Source organism: Vanessa tameamea, chromosome 13, assembly GCF_037043105.1.
Source record: "Vanessa tameamea isolate UH-Manoa-2023 chromosome 13, ilVanTame1 primary haplotype, whole genome shotgun sequence".
NCBI classification, from domain to species: domain Eukaryota; kingdom Metazoa; phylum Arthropoda; class Insecta; order Lepidoptera; family Nymphalidae; genus Vanessa; species Vanessa tameamea.
The window spans coordinates 5,115,721-5,133,611 of NC_087321.1; the positions used below are offsets into that span (position 1 = coordinate 5,115,721).

A 17,891-nucleotide genomic window follows, 5' to 3' on the forward strand; every position below is an offset into this window, starting at 1 on the left:
CCGCAATAATTTTTCAATAGTCTGCTATTAGTGTCGGGACAGTGCAAACAAACAGATATAATTAAACGTCTCTTGACGAATTAGTCCGACCACCACAACTGCCCGGGCGTCCTGATTTTGTTTTTAGTATTTTATGTCGATGCAATATAATTATTTTTGTTTTTTTTTTTATTTATGACAACAAAATCGATTGTAAGTATCTGCTATAAGGTATGATATATTTTATTTACATTAAATCCTTACAAATAGTTATTATATTATTATATACAATAGCAGACTCATAATTTAGCAATAAGTACACACATTCGTCGGCATTTATGTCCATATAAATTTAATTTAAGTTTTAATTTTTCAACATTGGACGCTTGAAGTCTAATGCTTTTTTGATAAAGAATAGTATATCTACGTATTTTCTAAACAGCTGTCTTTTTTATGTTAAAGGGGGCAAACGAGCAGGAGGCTCACCTGATGGAAAGTGATTTCCTCCGCCCATGAACATCTGCAACACCGGGGGGCTTGCAATTGCGTTGCCGGCCTTTAAGGAAGGAGTACGCTTTTTTCTTGAAGGTTCCCAAGTCTTATCGGTTCGGAAAAACCGTCGGCGAAAGCTGGTTCCACAGAGTGGTTGTGCGAGGCAGAAAATGTCTTAAAAATCAATCAAATTCATGATTTTTTTTAATGATTATTATATTTTTTTTTTCTTTCATTCCATTCGTTTGTCTACTTCCTCATCTCTACTTCTGTTGACTCCCATTTGCTTGGTGTACATGTTTACTGATTATGCATTTGAAGAAAAATCGTTTGATTGTTTTAATATTTATTTTGTACATAAAATGGCATATGTCTTTTAGGTAAAGTATCTTAAGTTTAAATAATATCACTTTACTAAACATTTGTGTCTATAACTCAGTTTTACACATACGTCTTATTTACACACTTAAAACTTAAATATCTTTAATTATAAAACTATATTCAAAGCATAATAATATATTTGCAAATTACAATTTCGAGATTATTGTTACAGATATTTCCCTTAAAAGTCATGTTAATTGATTTTCATTCTACAACTGTCCACGAATCGGTAACTAAAATGGAAGACTTTATTGTCATGAAATTGGTAACGAAATATTTTCTTATTTAAACAAATTATAAGTATTAGGTTATTCATTTGTTCAACTATTATTGTTAAATAATAGTTAGGTATTTAATTCAATGGCTATTATTTAACATCAATATATACATATAACTCGCATGCTTAATATTACTTGGAAGACTATCCGATTTTGCTGTATAAGGCACAAAGAATTCTATAATATTCAATTAAATTATTTTATTCAAATTAATATAACACATAATATTTTACTGTAAATAAGTAAATTATTGAATATGGAGGTTAACAGAGAAGTCCACTAGATAACAAATTATACTGTACTGTATTCTAAAGATTTATAAAAACATATTCCCTATATTATATTTTCATGATCAAACCTAGTAGTACGTATAAATCAAATATTATGCATTTAAATGGCACTAAGTGCTATCATTAAAATATAAAATATATTTAATTCAGTTAGTTATATTGGACAACCGTCCCATTTATGAAATACTGCCTTAGATGTCATTTGAAATTTACAATTGTTCTTAATCTACAATAGTTTAATTTACAAGGAAGACTAAAACTAGAATTATTTGTTAGTTAAATGGCTTATTTATTTAAACACCGCTTAATAAAACCTAGTGTTATAACACAGAACAAGTACTGACCAAGCGAACAATCTAAAACTAAATATAATCTCTAAAATAGTTTATTTATATAGGAACTTTTTAAATCTATCACTCATACATAATCTGTATCATACAATTACAAACAAATATCACAGATTATAAATAAACAGGGAATGGGCTGTCACCAAGGTCGCCAGGGTTTTTCCTCTTGAGGTTGTCGTCTTGTAACCAATGCGAGGGGCGCGGGTTCCTCTGATGGGGGAGGAGGTGTTCCCCAACCGGAGCTGGCTGGGGAGTAACATCTAGGTTCTGATGACGATGAAGAGGCATCTCGTGGGGAAAGTGGTACGAGTGTAGGAACGGCGCCGATGGTACTCGCACTTACTCCAGCTGGCAATACGAGAGCAATGTCACCGTTTGATAACCTCGTTGGAACAAGTCGAACTCCAGAACCGGGACCAGCTGTAAATAAAGTAATTATGAAACATATTTCAAAAGTATTATATTTACTTATTTTATATATTTTTAAAATATTTGCTTTTTTCATTCATGTTCAAAAATAAAATAAATCAATGTCTAAATGAATAATGTAGTAAATACAGTATTATGGGCTACAAACTCTGACCGTATTTTGTAAGAGTAGGTATTCTTAATTCAAAATGTAGCTATTTTTTTCTCAATCTTTAAATAATTGTCGCAATTGTAGTCTCAATACATTTCGATTAATATCAAATATGCTTACCCGAAATAAATATGGTTGAATGTTGAGGAGGAACAACTGCATCTTCTATATCCGACGGGGGCGTGGGCGCCGCAAACGGCCTAGTACCGGGACTAGTCACACATCCTTCGAGATGTCGTACAAGGCGTTTTTTCAATCCCGAATCTAAACCAGGAAACTTAGCGACTTCGGATAAGCAGTGCCTATAGCCTGCCTTAAATCTATCCGGTGAACCAGCACCTTCAGAACGAAGACCCTCCAAATATTTCACCGTCATTTCTAAAATGTCTGCCTTTTCTAGTTTTGAATGGCGAGCCGGCTGAAACAATGAGTTTTTTTATAATAATGCAATATATTTTAGTAATGGAATTAAACGAATTATTTTCGTCGAACGTAGAAATCTTATACTTTTAAGTAAATTGTTCGAACTGAAATATTCGACCAATTTTATTTGAAAATATTGTAAAAAAGGTTTTTTTGAAAGATATTTTTTCTTTTGGGGCATAGTATTCTCATATTGAAATTTATAATATGATAACTATAAAAATACTTACATCTTTTTTCATCGCGTCAAGGGTAAGTGCTTTTAGTTCATTTAAGCAGTTGTTGATGCGCGCCCGACGTCGCTTTTCCATTATAGGTTTATTACTCTGCAACAAAGAGATAAATATTAGGCTAATGTATGTGACGAAAAAGTAATTACAATATGTATATCATAGAAGTACATTTCTTAATTTGTAAAATAAACATCTCTATTCTAGATTGAGGCAGATGCTTTTTTAAATATATTTCTCTAATTAACTGCTAACTTTTATCCATTCGAATTTGTTATAAATACCACTTAAAAATCTCTTTGGTTAAAGAATTTTATTCAACTCAATTTTAAATAAAAAACTTTTCAAAGTTTATATAATATAATAGATGTAATATATTATTATGTCAAAACACCAAAATTTTGCCAAAGACCATTATCATCCTACTTTAACAGTAAAGTTAAAGAAAAACGCGTGACAAAAGCATCCATTAATCTACAATAATGAGCGCGTGCGCAGCTCAAGGTGAAGGCCGTGATTGGCGCGGACGTGACGCCGGGTCACGCGCGACATGTGATTCATGTTTGCCTATCTTCATGTTCGTATGCGCTGAGCGTACAAGGCTTTGATGTTCCACCTGTCATCTTTATGTACATTATGATGACGCGTGATAACATAAAGATCTATCAACTCTTATTTGTAATTGTGTATTTAAATTTATCAAGTTTCCTTTGATATCATTAAATATGTTTATATTTATCGTTATTTGCCTTAAATAACCACATAGTAAGGAAAGAAAACTTGCTACCGACATTATCTTAACATACTAAGATGTGAAACAACTGACCTGAACGATCATGGTTAGAATCATAATAAAAAATAAGAATAGCATTAAGGGTCAGCATTGAATTGGCGACTGTGAAATTACTAGCCAGCCCTATAATAATTATATAGTATATAAAAAAAATGATAATGAACATTACAAGTTAAAAATACGAAAATTAAATATTTTATTTTCCTATCTTTGATATTCAAATCGAGATTATGAAGTTCTTCACAGCCATATCGATTATAACTAATGACGTTTTATAAGAAGACAGAGTTGCAGATAACATTGGTAGCCGACCTCCGATGCGCGGGTGATCACGTTTTATTAATGTCAGGTTTGTTATCAGTTGATACTTCAATGAGCAATTTAAATGAAATGTGCTTTATCTTAATATTGCCAAGTAATGCCTACTTGTGTTTATTGGAATAAACACAAACAGTATTAATAAAAATAAAGAAATACACAACCAATAATATCATAAACAAAACAGTTTTAAGACATAATTTTATGTATTGTATATTAATATAAATTACATTCATTAATTTAACTCAATCTCTAAATTATTATAATTACAATCGGCACGAGGTACACTTAAAATAATTTCAAAGAAAAAAAGAAAATTAATATATCGTCTATGGCAATGTAAAAGGTTTTTCTGTAAATTGTTTTAAACATTTTTACAAAGAGAAGACTCTCTTTTTACTAGATTTTTCTTAGTTAGGTATAAAGCTAAAATCTATGAAGCTATTATTTTATCTATCCTCCGTAAAGAGCTAATGTGATGTCACTATCACTATGCAAGTGCTAGCTCTTCTTATCTTGCTTTAAGTCAAGTTTGTATATGGAGTTGACAGGACAATGCAATTTTGAATACAATAAGGATTAGCAAAACGGGCCTGCCTTGTTCTAACTCGTGTTTGTAAAGAACAAATAAAGGAGTCAAATGACGGACAGCTTTTAGAACTAGCATGTGTTTGTAGTTGCTACATTTGAATACGTCACTATTGTATCTACAAACGCACATGTATTGATTTTTCTGCCGCGTATTTTAATCATAGAGCCGCTCTGTATTACCTATGCTCTTCAAGAATACTGGTTCAGGAACGAGGAAAACCGTAGCGTTCTTTTCGAATGAACTTATGAAGTAAAATAATAACCTTTATTATTTTGCATTTCTCGTTTCTAAGTTGACTAATAAACATCAATCACCCTTCAATTACGGTATTTTCTTACAAAATCGACATTAAGCCTGTTTTAAAAATAAAAATAAAAAAAATATCATGACTTTTATATAATATTTAGTATTGGAATTTATCATACATTGACAAGTACAGCCCTGGTTTTGAAATTGAGGGACGTGAAGGCGGCACGTGGCGCCCGCGTCTCTCGCCCGATACGGCTGTAAGGCAGTAACACGCCCGCACTATCAAGTATCGCTTTGTTATCTACTTCCTTGCAAGTTCTCTCGCTGGAGTGACGAGCATGATACAAAACAGCAAGCAGACACATCATATCAGTTAGTTTCAAGTGTATGGTACATTTTCTAATAAATTGTCATATTGAAAAGTTATGGTATATTTAACTTTCGAAGTTATTTTGTCAATGAGACCATCAATTACATTTTAATTGAAAATGTTTGTAAACAATGTAAATACCGTAATGTAGCTTGTCAATGTTTATGAGTCGAATAAAAGTAGCGTAAATCTGTGCAAGGAATATTTTACGTTGTTCGTCTGTTAAGAAACAGTCTCAGACGGTAATATAAGGTTTACGTAACGCGCCAAGCGCACGGAATTAGTTCGAGGCGCCGCGCCGGCCGCGTCACCCATCGCTGACACACGTGCGTCTAGCGCGCGTGCTCTCCTATGACGCGGTGACACATTTTCCGTTTATACCCACTGGCATTGGGCATATTCCTTTTTCCATATGGACGTCAATTTTATCGAGTTATCATACTTTGAATGGAATTTGAAACGAAGTAACAGTTAATATGTTTAGAGCCAAATTTAGCTTGTACGGTTTTTAATAAAAATATATTTGTTATCATCTCGTTTAAAATTAAATCCTTACACTTTATTTATATTTATAAATTGTAGTGCAATCCTTGTCTTAAATAGCTTGAGCTAATCTGCAAACCACATCCATTACATTGCACTAATAAACGTCTAAGGCCCGAAATATCATCGTCGGAACGCAATAGCGATGTACCGCATTAGTTGGCAGGACGCGCGGGTGAGTCGGCGCTGGCCGCTGGCATGCGATTGCCCGACGCGTGCCAAGGCGTGGGAGCGGACGCCGCTTCCGGCACGCGCTAGCAATGCGCTACACATGGATGCGACAATAAATCCAATGGCGTTTAAAAACTTTAATATCATCATTAAGCTACAGGCATGTCAAAATATTTTCTATAGGAGGTAATAATATACATACAACATCTACAAGAATTATGTACATATTATTACGAGTTTTTTAAGAGTTCATTAAAATAAAATTAATTTGCCATCATAAGATAAATTTATTTTGAAATTAAGAATTCAAATTATGTGAAAAATATATATACAGTTAAAACCGTTTATGGCGACATCGTTTAGAACAGCATATCGGTTATATTGACCAAAATCAAAAGTCCCGGCTGAATGCTATATAACTGTCATCAAAAATATTGCTTTGTACGACATTGCTTACTACGAAATACCGCATTAAACGACCACATTTGGCTAATATTTTGGAGAATTATATCTGTAGAACAACCAGCTGAGTCGTATTGTAAACAATTACTACTGAAGCAGACGAGTGAATTGATGTAGATAGGTCTATTGCGATTTGTGCACCGGCTACGAAAGATGATTTGATGATTTTCTTCTATACTATTGTACGAGAAGTTCAAGAAGAAAATGACGAACTGATGAACAATTTACAGTGGCAACTTTGAATGATGGTCTCAATGCTGTTAGTGTATTACGCAAGATTGTTCTTTTTAATGAACAGTTTCACATGCATTATAACGATACGCTGATTAAACTCCAAAGTGAATTACAAAATGTGTATACAAGACAGAAGTGTTCCAAACAAACTAAAATTACAGATTTTATGCATACAGGAAAATTACATTGTTCTTTCTTAATACGTATACGTTTTTATTGAAATAAACGAAATATAATTTAATTTCATACATTAATATATATATTTTGCCTATTAATACCTATGACCTACACATTCAATAATACCACTTCATAAAAAAATAAGCATCACCGGTTGTTACGACTATCGGTTTTTACGACTAAATATGAGTAGTCCCTTCAATGTCGTTATAACAGATTTTGACTGTATATATATTTTTTCATAAGCAAATGTGATGCGATCGCAGGCATTGTGAGCGATAACGTTTAATTTAATCTGTGGCCATTTGTTCGTTGTAGGCGGCGCAGGAGAGTGGCGCGTAGGCGCAGCGGCCGCATCGCCCGCCGTCTAATCTTGCTGAGATGATATTTATCGCACGATGATAGATCGTACGCCTACTCTAATAGCTTCCTACACGCGTCTTGTTTACGACCCTCGTCGCCGTCCGATTGTTATAGTACCATATATTATACAGGTATAGTGCTTAATGTAGCGTTCTTGATTTATTGGTCGTTCACCGCCGTATAATTGCTTTTCTAATAAGCTATATTATGTTGATTTAATTATATCATTAAACACAAGCAAAATATATGACGTATGAGAATAAACGTTTGCAACAAATATTTTTCTTAATTATGATAATAAGATCGTAAACCTTTATTAATGAATATTAATGACATTAAGCCATTCAAGTGGTTCAATAATATTTTGTTTACTTTGGATCTTTTAATTTATTGTGAATAAATAATCGGTTACTGTATTAACGATGAACAGTCACGTGTCGACTTTATATTCATTGTGAGCAATTACATTTTAAAATATTTGTACGTGGGAAATAAGTAGTTTGATGAGACGTGTACGAACATTATCAATGTGTTGCGGGGGCACGTTCCCACGACAATTAGCCCACGGAAGCCCACGCCGCCCACTTACATTGACTCATAGCGCCCGCGTAATTTCTCACTACTTGAATTTACTCTTTAATACCTAATATGACATAAAACTACTCTATTTGCAATGAAATAATCTTGAGAATAATTCTTTAAAATTCCTATTTCATGATAGATCCTTTTAGACTTAACAGTAGAATGTAAAAAAAAGCTTAAGCGTAAAGAGGTATGTATTAAATATTAAAAATGAAAAATTATAAATTTGTCTGTAGATATTGATAATTACTTAATCAATTATCACTATCCACAATCGATTTCTACGTCGAAATTCGCGTTTGTTCTTACACAATAGCTACAAAATACATTTGTTTTCTCAAACCTAAAAAGAATAGACAACCAATTTATCTTGAGATGGAACAAGACACCACACGATAAACGGTGAGTATTCGCTTTGTGCTATTTAGATGGAGATCAAACCGTAGACAACGGATTTGATATTGTCACAAATCAAAATAATTGAATAATGTTATAAATAATATACGGAATACAAATAGTAGGTGTTTTGTATAGCATTTAAACAAGAAGGTTTAAAGGAATCGTGGAATAATTCTTCTGCAATCGTGACGTTTCGCTTTGCGCAGTTTACATCGACTTGCTAACCAGAAGCGTGTGGACATAAACGTAAGATAAATAAAGTACATGCTTACGTAGCAAACACATAAAAAAATCATCTAATTCTGTTTCATTAAAATTCGGAAAAATGATTTACAATACTCATTTCATGGTAAATCAGATACAGCCTTCCAAAAATGTATATATTATATAGTTTCAACTACATACAAATTGAACTAAGAAAAAAATCGCTACGAGTGTTTGTCCTATGTTTGTGGGATGGTTATGTGATTCTATAATCATGTTTTCAAGAAAAGATTTGTTTTTACATTTAGTGTAATTTTGAGAATATTTATTACGGTTTATAAAGATATTTTTGTTGCAAGGTTGTGTAATATAATTTATCGTAAAGATAAATAATTCATAATTTCTATTAAAGAATAGAAATTATAATAACTATACGAATAAAACAAACATTATGTTAGGAAATAGGAATGTTTAACATACGAAAAAAAACCTTTTGGGTTTTAAATACTTAGAAATGCTATTGAAATTACGCGTTGAACTCTTTCATATCGTCATATATTTATCCATGAAAAGCTATAATAAGTGACCAATATCAAAATAAAAGTCGTTACTTCGAGCCGTGCAATAATATTTAGTTTGGGAGATTTATTATACATAACATGATTAAAAAAGTAGACTAGCATAACAAAAATGTAACCAGGCTTGGTAATAACATGAGAGTAGTTACAATAACAGAGAAGAAAAACTTACTCGTCTATTATCTCCAGTTTTCTTCTGCTCCTGCATTCCTGTTGGGCTCATAGCCACGTTGGACACCCCTTGCTGGGGGCTGCCGATGCCCGTCACCATTACGAACAATCACTGAACACGCGAATCGTGTGAACTGTCACAGCATATCGTCTTATGACGCGTGTAACGCTCGCGCTAGCCGTCGCACGACTGGCACGCTGCACGCCTGGCGCGAGTCGGCAGCTATCGGCGAGGGCACGCGTACGACCTGCGTGTTGCAGTCGCGTGCCCGGTTAGGTTGTTTGAGCACGACACGGGACACATGTCATTATTATTTAAAAAATATTTTCTTTTTTTATTAAATTATTTATATTTCAAGTAAAATCTAAATACCTATATAATATGACATTACATAGGAAGTAGCATTTTCTTACATTCCAATATATTATATTTATAAAATTTAATTCATTATTTTAACAAAACATAAATATATTTGTCATTCAAAAAAAATCATCGCTTTTGAAAAATGCTTAGCCTAATTCAAATAGAGTTGAATGCTGACATCGCTCGACGCCACCGCAGACTCTAGCTTCATTTGCTCCTTAGTTGTTTGCCCCTTGGCCGCGCGGCGTACTTCAAAGTTCAAAGTCTGCTCTCTAGACAGATGCTTTGCATAATAATATGCAAACGTTGTTCGGAATCAGAACACAGCCCATTACACGCCAAATCTGAAATTTTCATTAAAATTTCCATAACCAAATTATTTCATTTTTAAGTCTGAATATATTAAAAGAATCATTATATTTCTTATGTCGATGCTTTATCAAATCATATTTATGAGGCTGAGGCTCTACACTCGTTTTTCTATTTCCTTACAAGATCTGTATCATTTTAATATATAATTAATGCAACTCTGGTTAAAGTATAATAAAATATAGTAAGTATAAATCAAATATGACTATGATTTTCATCACTACAAGTATTTAAAACGGGATATTTACCATGTGTTTTATTTTTATTTAGTGGATCTCGATATTTTGACATTATTTACGAATGTCTTGTTCACGAGGCTGAAGTTTTCGGGTAGATGTTATGGTAAATATCCCGTTTTAAATACTTGTAGTAATAAAAATAACCATGTTAATTTAAAATCTTATATGATTTTCATATTTGTTGTATGTTTATTTAAGCCACATCCATCAATGGTTTGAACGTTTTAAAATTAATAGTACCTAAGTCACAAAATTAAAACACGCCTAAACTGTAAAAATTCTTAGAAAATTAGCCACCGTCTTATAAAAAATGTTGTTACAATTTAACGGACAAAATAATATTTCTTTTATTTGTGATCATTGTGTTTTTAAGCTGTTTAAATGGTTTTGTAAGACAGTGCTCTATTTTAAATGTGTTTATGGCATTTTACATTTGAAGTACGGTATTCTGTTAGATGCATTCTAACAACAGATAGGCACATTTTTCTACGTCCGATAATTTCAAAATCACTTTTCGTTCTGCCAAAATAATACCCACTTGGATATTACACAGTTTAAATATTTTTTTCAGTTACAGTAATATAGTTACTTTCTAGTGAAATAGTTACCGTTCAGTTTATATTTACTAATTATTAAATAGGTGTATCAACTATAATTCATATTTTCATAGACACTAACTGTAAAAAAACAACTACGAGCTATATTTAATATTTAACTAGATTTCCTAGGCTTCTTGTGTCAAATATAAAAAATTGAGAAAAATAAACCCGAGGCGAAATTAGACGTCACAGCCCTAGGTAAAATGGAAAATGTTGATTTTTATTGACATCATTTAATCAAATCAAAATATTTGCTTCAATAAAGTAGACCCATGCAAGCTTTTGCGACTTTTTAATTGTCATTTTACATGATTGAATTAAATTTATTGCCGCCGGTTGTATACGTCTTAGACATGATACAGAATGCAGATACAACTGTCATTGTTACTTGTCATCCTAATAAATAATTAGTTAAACAAATAAACTTTCTTTGAAACTTTTCTCCACCGTGACTAATATAATGACTTATTTTGTGGGCTTCGCGGTACATTTTTACTAAATCGCAATAGAGTTACCCCTGTCATTGAATACGTCAAATCGTTTTGGTCTCGGTGGCAATAAAAGTCTGAGAGACAAAAGGGTTTATTTTAAAATTCCTTGAAATACCACACAACCACTGTAGCTGAATATATTGAAGAAAAATAAACAGTCAATGTGAGAGGTAGGTAGAGCTACGAACCGAAGCGAACCGCTTGTCGTCGAACACAATGTAACGAAGACAGTCATTAGCTTCAGACCTGACGCCGAGACAAGTCAAAAAAATACTTTTAAAACACCGCAACAACAATTGTACTGCATACATTATATTAAAACGGGAATATTGTGAAACAGATACAAACATAATATAGAGACGAAATATAAAATAATAAATATATTTATTTAATCTTTAGGATTTCCTAAAGATGTCGTTAAAGGATTTGATTCAATTCGGGTTTATTGCAATATTAAACTCCTAAAATCCTTCAAACTTCCTAATCTTTAGAAAATATGAAACAAATATATTTATTTTATACGGGTTTAAAAATAACTACATAAAATATTAATTTATTTTGACATTTCGTGGTCTTTAATAGTAATTCATAAGATGTGTTCAAAATAAAACTAAGGTAAATATAAAAAAATGTCCTAAAAATTGGTTAAAAAAATCTTGTGTTGAGCAGTCAAAAGAAGTTTTACAACCTGCTCTACATGAATGATTAAAACATTTAAAATAGAGCAATGTTATTGTTTAAGCCAATCCTAGCGGTAAAACAGAAACAATTTTTAAAAAGGAAAAATAGTCCGTTATCTTCTATTGTTTGTTATATTTTATATTATCTATTTGTACAACCGGGACAAAATCTCAAAAGTGTATCAAATATTTTATGATTGCATTGCTGTTTTAGTTCTGAAAATTTACGTTTAGGTTTCTTTAAATTTGTGATGATCTATTTTTATCGACTTTAATAAATAGATATTCATTTTATTTCAGGTTTTTTTTACCTTATTTTAGTATAAAATGTAGATAAACTCCCTTTTCAATTAAAAAAATGACTAAAGAAGGCATTTAAAATAAACAAAAATCTAAGAAAAACTATATTTAAGAACACCAAAACTTAAAATTGTAGTCAATATCTAAAAAATGTCACACAATTAAATAAGTGAATTACTTTTATAACATTTTTATTTTTCAAACAGCCTTAGCTACAATTGTAAGTTTTGGTCTAGTGGATAGCTTTTACTGCTACTGACTTTACAATATCAGAGATAGATTATAATTTAAAAAGTATTTAGAATATCACGATAACCAAATTATGTGAACAGAAATGTTTCTATATTTCGATTAAATTGGTTGAGTTCAGTTTGTTTGTGCAAGTCCGTCTGGGTAAGTATCATCCACTAATCATATATTTTACCGCCAAACAACCATACTGAAAATTGTTGTGTTGAGTCGTTGTTACATTGGCGATGTAAGGAAGGGTTAATATTTTTTACAGCGCCAATTTATATGATGGTGACCACTCGTCTACTTACATAGATTATAAAAAAACTGTCATCCGTAGTGCACAGATGAACTCTCATTTTAGTCAAGTAGTTGAATTTATGTACTCATGCTGGCTCATGAAACAAAGTTGCACAAGAGCCATATTGATATCTTTTGTTTAATTAATTCGATTGTCCATACGGAACGTATAATAATTAAATAAATTCAAATAAACTTAAATATTTAGTTATTTCTTGATAAATTAGTACTTATACATCGACCATGCGAACCAAAACGCACATTAGTCACAGCGCCAGACGGCTGTTAATTGTAATGAGGGTGTAATTGACGTAGTCATTCAGCAGGATAGAGTGTAGGCAGTTCAAAATAAACATTTATTGCATAATATTTTCTTAACATAAATTTTTTATTTATGCGAAACGTTTTAAACTTTAATTTCAATACTTTTAAACCTTTATGTGACGTCGTAAAAATGCTCACTAATAAGTTAAACTTAACAAAGGTTGTTATTGACGAACCCTTGCATTTCTCCGTTAACAATGTATATAGCGGGGATCAGCGCGTGTTGGCAAATATTTTGAGGCGAATTGTCCTTTTGTTGATTTGCTTTCAACCCGTAAATTTTACTGCAAAAATTAAAGTTGAAATTTTAGCTGTGAAAAAGTTTATGAGCCGCCAAAGGCTCCTAACAAAGCTTAACGATCGGGCTGTTTATGACTGTATTTAACAGCATCTTACAATCTACACGTCCGTTGCGTCCTTTAGCTATTGTTCTATTATATTGTTGCACAAAAAAATAACGGTTATAGTTTGGTTAAGAAACAGTGATAGCTTCGTTTGTATACAAATTGTTTATTATTGATCTGTCGGCAAATACTTTGTTATATCTTATCTGTATATACAAATTAATAAATGTTAGTAACGTTTATCTCAGAAACAGGTTAAAATACTCACGAATTCAAACTTTTTCTTGCTTAAATCTAAAAGTTATTCGTGTAATTATATCGTTACATCTTTTTTAATCATATTACATTGCAAATGAATATTAATCTAAATTAATAAAATTATTATCAATCGTTGAGGACAAAATATTTAAAAAAAAAATCGATACGACATGAAATTACGGCGTTATCTTGATTTCTTACGTTATTGTTATGTTGAACTAGAGATGGATAAACAATACATTCGCCAATAAAAAATAATCCTAACCGATGAGATCTATATTTAAGAAAATAATACATCTAAGAACTAATATATAATTTTTATGTTATCTCATTTATGACTATGTCATTATTTATCTTGCACAAACAATGAACCTTTATTATTTTCCATATCCACGTATTACATTCCATATTTTTATAATCATCATAAACTTTTGTACGATTACCTACTCTCAGACGAAAACTCAAATATAAGTATTAAGTTGAATTACGTAGTTGCCTAGAAGATAGAGAACTTTATTAATTATTGAAAATTTATCCTGAAATAATATCACAAATTTGGTTTATGGTGCGTGACTTTCAAGTAGACATTAATGAAAGAGCTTTTAACATTATTAGATTTACCAGCAATAGATAGAAGACTAGAGTCAGTACACCCTAGTAAGGACAGTTTATCACAAGGAAGTTGGAATTAGCACCAGTATTCATTTTTGTATTGTCAGACTACACAAACATCTAAAAAATATATGATATCTGTAAGTTTTAGGTCTAGGATTCCTACCTGCTCTGCATCTACTACTACTAAATCTCATGAACTGCACTTGTAAACTGTCTTAAAGATTGTGAACCTTAATATACTACGCATTATTTTTCGGTCAATTATACTTTATTGAATGTTGAATGACAATCGCGAGATAAATTATACTCTACCGGTATTTACTGTTACGGCGATATATGCATTCATTAAGTAACTTAAAATTATTTTTTTATTTAACTGTTCGTCTACAAAACATTGATGTCACTTATTTACATTTATTCAGTTATCATGGCCGGCTAATATATGTGTAGAATGCATTTATTTTGACTAGAAGCAACACCTAGAAAAGAAAGAAAGCTACACATTTTTTTTTACAACTAAGTAATTATAAATTCCTACTAACACGCTTTTTTCGGTCTATGAATGAATGAAGTGTCATAAAGGTATCTCACGAAATATTGTTTTAGGAAAATAACGTGTAGGTATGAATAATTCTGTAGATAATTTACATTGCAAGAGCTAAAGTATTTGTCCACCTATTTGTACAACACTTACGAGAAAAATCTAAAAATATTTATACTTTTGGCCTTGGATATTTTTTTTATCAGATGTTGGACTGTAATGATTTTTGGTATTTCGTTTGCAATATTATGCCTAAGAGCTGTACAAATTATCAGCCTTGTGGGTTATTACAAGCTTACACTATGTTTGTTGGCTATTGAGACCGGACTAAAAAGATTAGTTTTATTTCCTCACTTACTACATCGTATAACCTTAAGATATACTTTAAGTCAAGTAGGTATTAAAAATTATTATAATATTTTTAAAGCAATTATTGACTTTGAGTGTGAATAAAAAAATAATTTCATGGAACTTTAGCTTCTATTTATCGATTCCATCTAAGTTGGTGCGGTGTGGTGTGGCACCTGCAGATTTCGCCGGAATTACTCAAACATAACAGCCTGACGTAATTTTAGGGTACACCTCGTTACGTTATAATGTTTCATGCGAGAAAAAACGTTTACTCAGGGTTGAAAACAAATATTAGTATTATCGCGGTCGTTCACACTTTGTAATTACCTCGCGCCACGGTCGACGCGGCGGCGGTAGTGTAAAGATTGCGGTCGAAATTCGTTCAAACCCTTATTTGAAACACGCGATCTATAATTTTCTCAAAGCGAGGCGAGATGTTAGGACCCACAAAAAACTAACATGCCATTATTAACCTCCACTGGCGTCGCAACTGAATTTATAATCAGCGCAGGTGAAAATAAAATTACAATAATTGTGTAATATTTATATTTGAATGGATTCTACAAAAATACATTACTTATGAATAAACTTAATTTTGCTATACAGATACAAATTTTACGATATTATTTACATATATTTTATTTAAATAAATGTAATCACAGCAGCTTAATACAAAAGGACTGTTCTGCATACGTTACACAGAAATAAGAGATTCGAAAAAAAAACATCTGTAAAACAACAGTATTTTATCATATGAATATTTATATTATTTCCGTGTACACACATATGATTGTTCGACATTACATTCGTACAATCAACAAAAAAATGCAAATGCTGTAAAACAAAAACTCTAAAACAATTCAACTATAAAAAAATATATCATATATGTATGAAACGTCATCGTATATGAATACTGTCTTTTTATTAATTTCTCTATAATTTAATAAATATTTTATTTAATGGAATGATAGCATTCATATTTTATTGTCCTTTGGACCGAAGGGATAAAAATTATTACTCAATTTCTCTCAACGGAATTAACTAAAGATATACTGATAGAAAAGAATTATAATTGAATTTCTTTAACTTTTTTTAAGGCAGAACAATTACGACCTTTCCAAATGTTGTTTAGCGGATGTTTAATTAAAAAGGACTTTTCACTTTCTGTCATTATAATTAATAATTATTTTTTAATATTGTAAATGCAAAATTGATTTTGCCTTAATTACTCAACTGATCATTATAAAATTTTTCAAACACGATCTTAGGGGCAAACTGAAGCACATAAGGTACTTAGCATCTGCCCACATCCACATCCCCCAAGCAACATTTACAGCCGTATATGAGTTTAACTCATTTTGGTAATAAAGCTATATTTAATTTTACGACATATTAAAATTTTCAGACACTCATTTTTATAGTCTTTTCTTGTAGACAGTAAATCTCATATTATTATTTTGTTTTTTAAATAAAATCATCGATTCGGTTAATGGGTATACCAGGCAAAATATGTTTTGATAAATGAACACAAAATGAATACGATTTTGGCAATACAAAGTATGCTGTCATTCAGCTCTCGTAATAAAATAAATATTTTAAAAATTGCGCTAGAATTAAATAATGTTATCTTTAGTTACGCTAACAGCTGTAAAACCGTGATCACAGACTATATTTATAAATAATGAAAAATTGTTTCAATTTCATCTTATATAATAATTATAAAGAAAAATAAAAATAGTAAAGAAAAATAAGTCACACTGGTTCGTTAGTCTAAGAAACTGATAGTTGAATCCTATTAATCAAAAGTGTATTAATTTTTTTAAAGATTTTAAACTTAATTATTACTTAGGAATTTCATGCTAAATAAAATGAATACCGAATAAGACCGAAACTGGGTTCAATAACTTATTTAGTATACATAAGTGTTTATAATATGAACATAACAAAAGAAACGCGATCAAATTATTACGATATTATCAACAATCAACTAATAATAGTTTATTTATTGATGTAAAATTTCACATTTACGCGATGAATGTTCTCACGCCAATATATTAACTTAAATTGATATTATTCCAGTAAGCCTACTCTGTAATAACAAACTCAAATGTCAACGTAGAACACGATCGTGAAATGTCAGATAGAACATTATAATAATTATTACATTTAAATGAATAAAAAGGAATAACCGAATTCGATTTTTAAAATTTCACGAAATATATACGAAATTAGTTCTTACATTGCATGCACTGGAAAAACTATTATATATTATCGATATTTAAATGAAATATATAATTATATAAGTATTAGCGTTAAATTCTTACTTGATTTGTTACACACTATTAATCCAAATTAAAAAATACAAAATGTTGAGCGATTGTTTGGTAGAATACATAAAAGAGCAAAGCTTGTTTGACGCGAGACATACTTACAAGTTATTGATTTTATTTTTTAAATTAATAATTAATACTTTTAAAACATTGTATTGTAGTATAAAATCCAAATCTTTGACCGTTGACAGTTTGGCTGAAACAGTGATCGAAAAGCACCTTAATATTATACATATATCTATTTAAAATTTTCTATCATTGGATGGTGATTAATTTGTCAGTATTCTTAGTACTTACTACTTATATAACCGAAGGTCCTTGACTATGATATAATTCAAAATTAAACAAA

At 31.0% G+C, this 17,891-nt stretch overlaps 1 protein-coding gene across 1 annotated transcript; it reads right to left on the reverse strand.

Annotated features, from left to right (window-relative positions):
• Positions 1 to 800: 800 nt before the first annotated feature.
• LOC113398010 (protein hairy) lies at positions 801 to 9,455 on the reverse strand. Its single transcript, XM_026636568.2, has 4 exons — positions 9,208 to 9,455; positions 3,001 to 3,096; positions 2,468 to 2,765; positions 801 to 2,187 (listed from the first exon to the last, which is right to left on the reverse strand). The coding sequence occupies exons 1-4, from the start codon at positions 9,304 to 9,306 to the stop codon at positions 1,907 to 1,909; spliced, it is 774 nt and encodes a 257-aa protein (XP_026492353.1). The 5' UTR covers positions 9,307 to 9,455; the 3' UTR covers positions 801 to 1,906.
• Between the last annotated feature and the right edge of the window lie 8,436 nt (positions 9,456 to 17,891).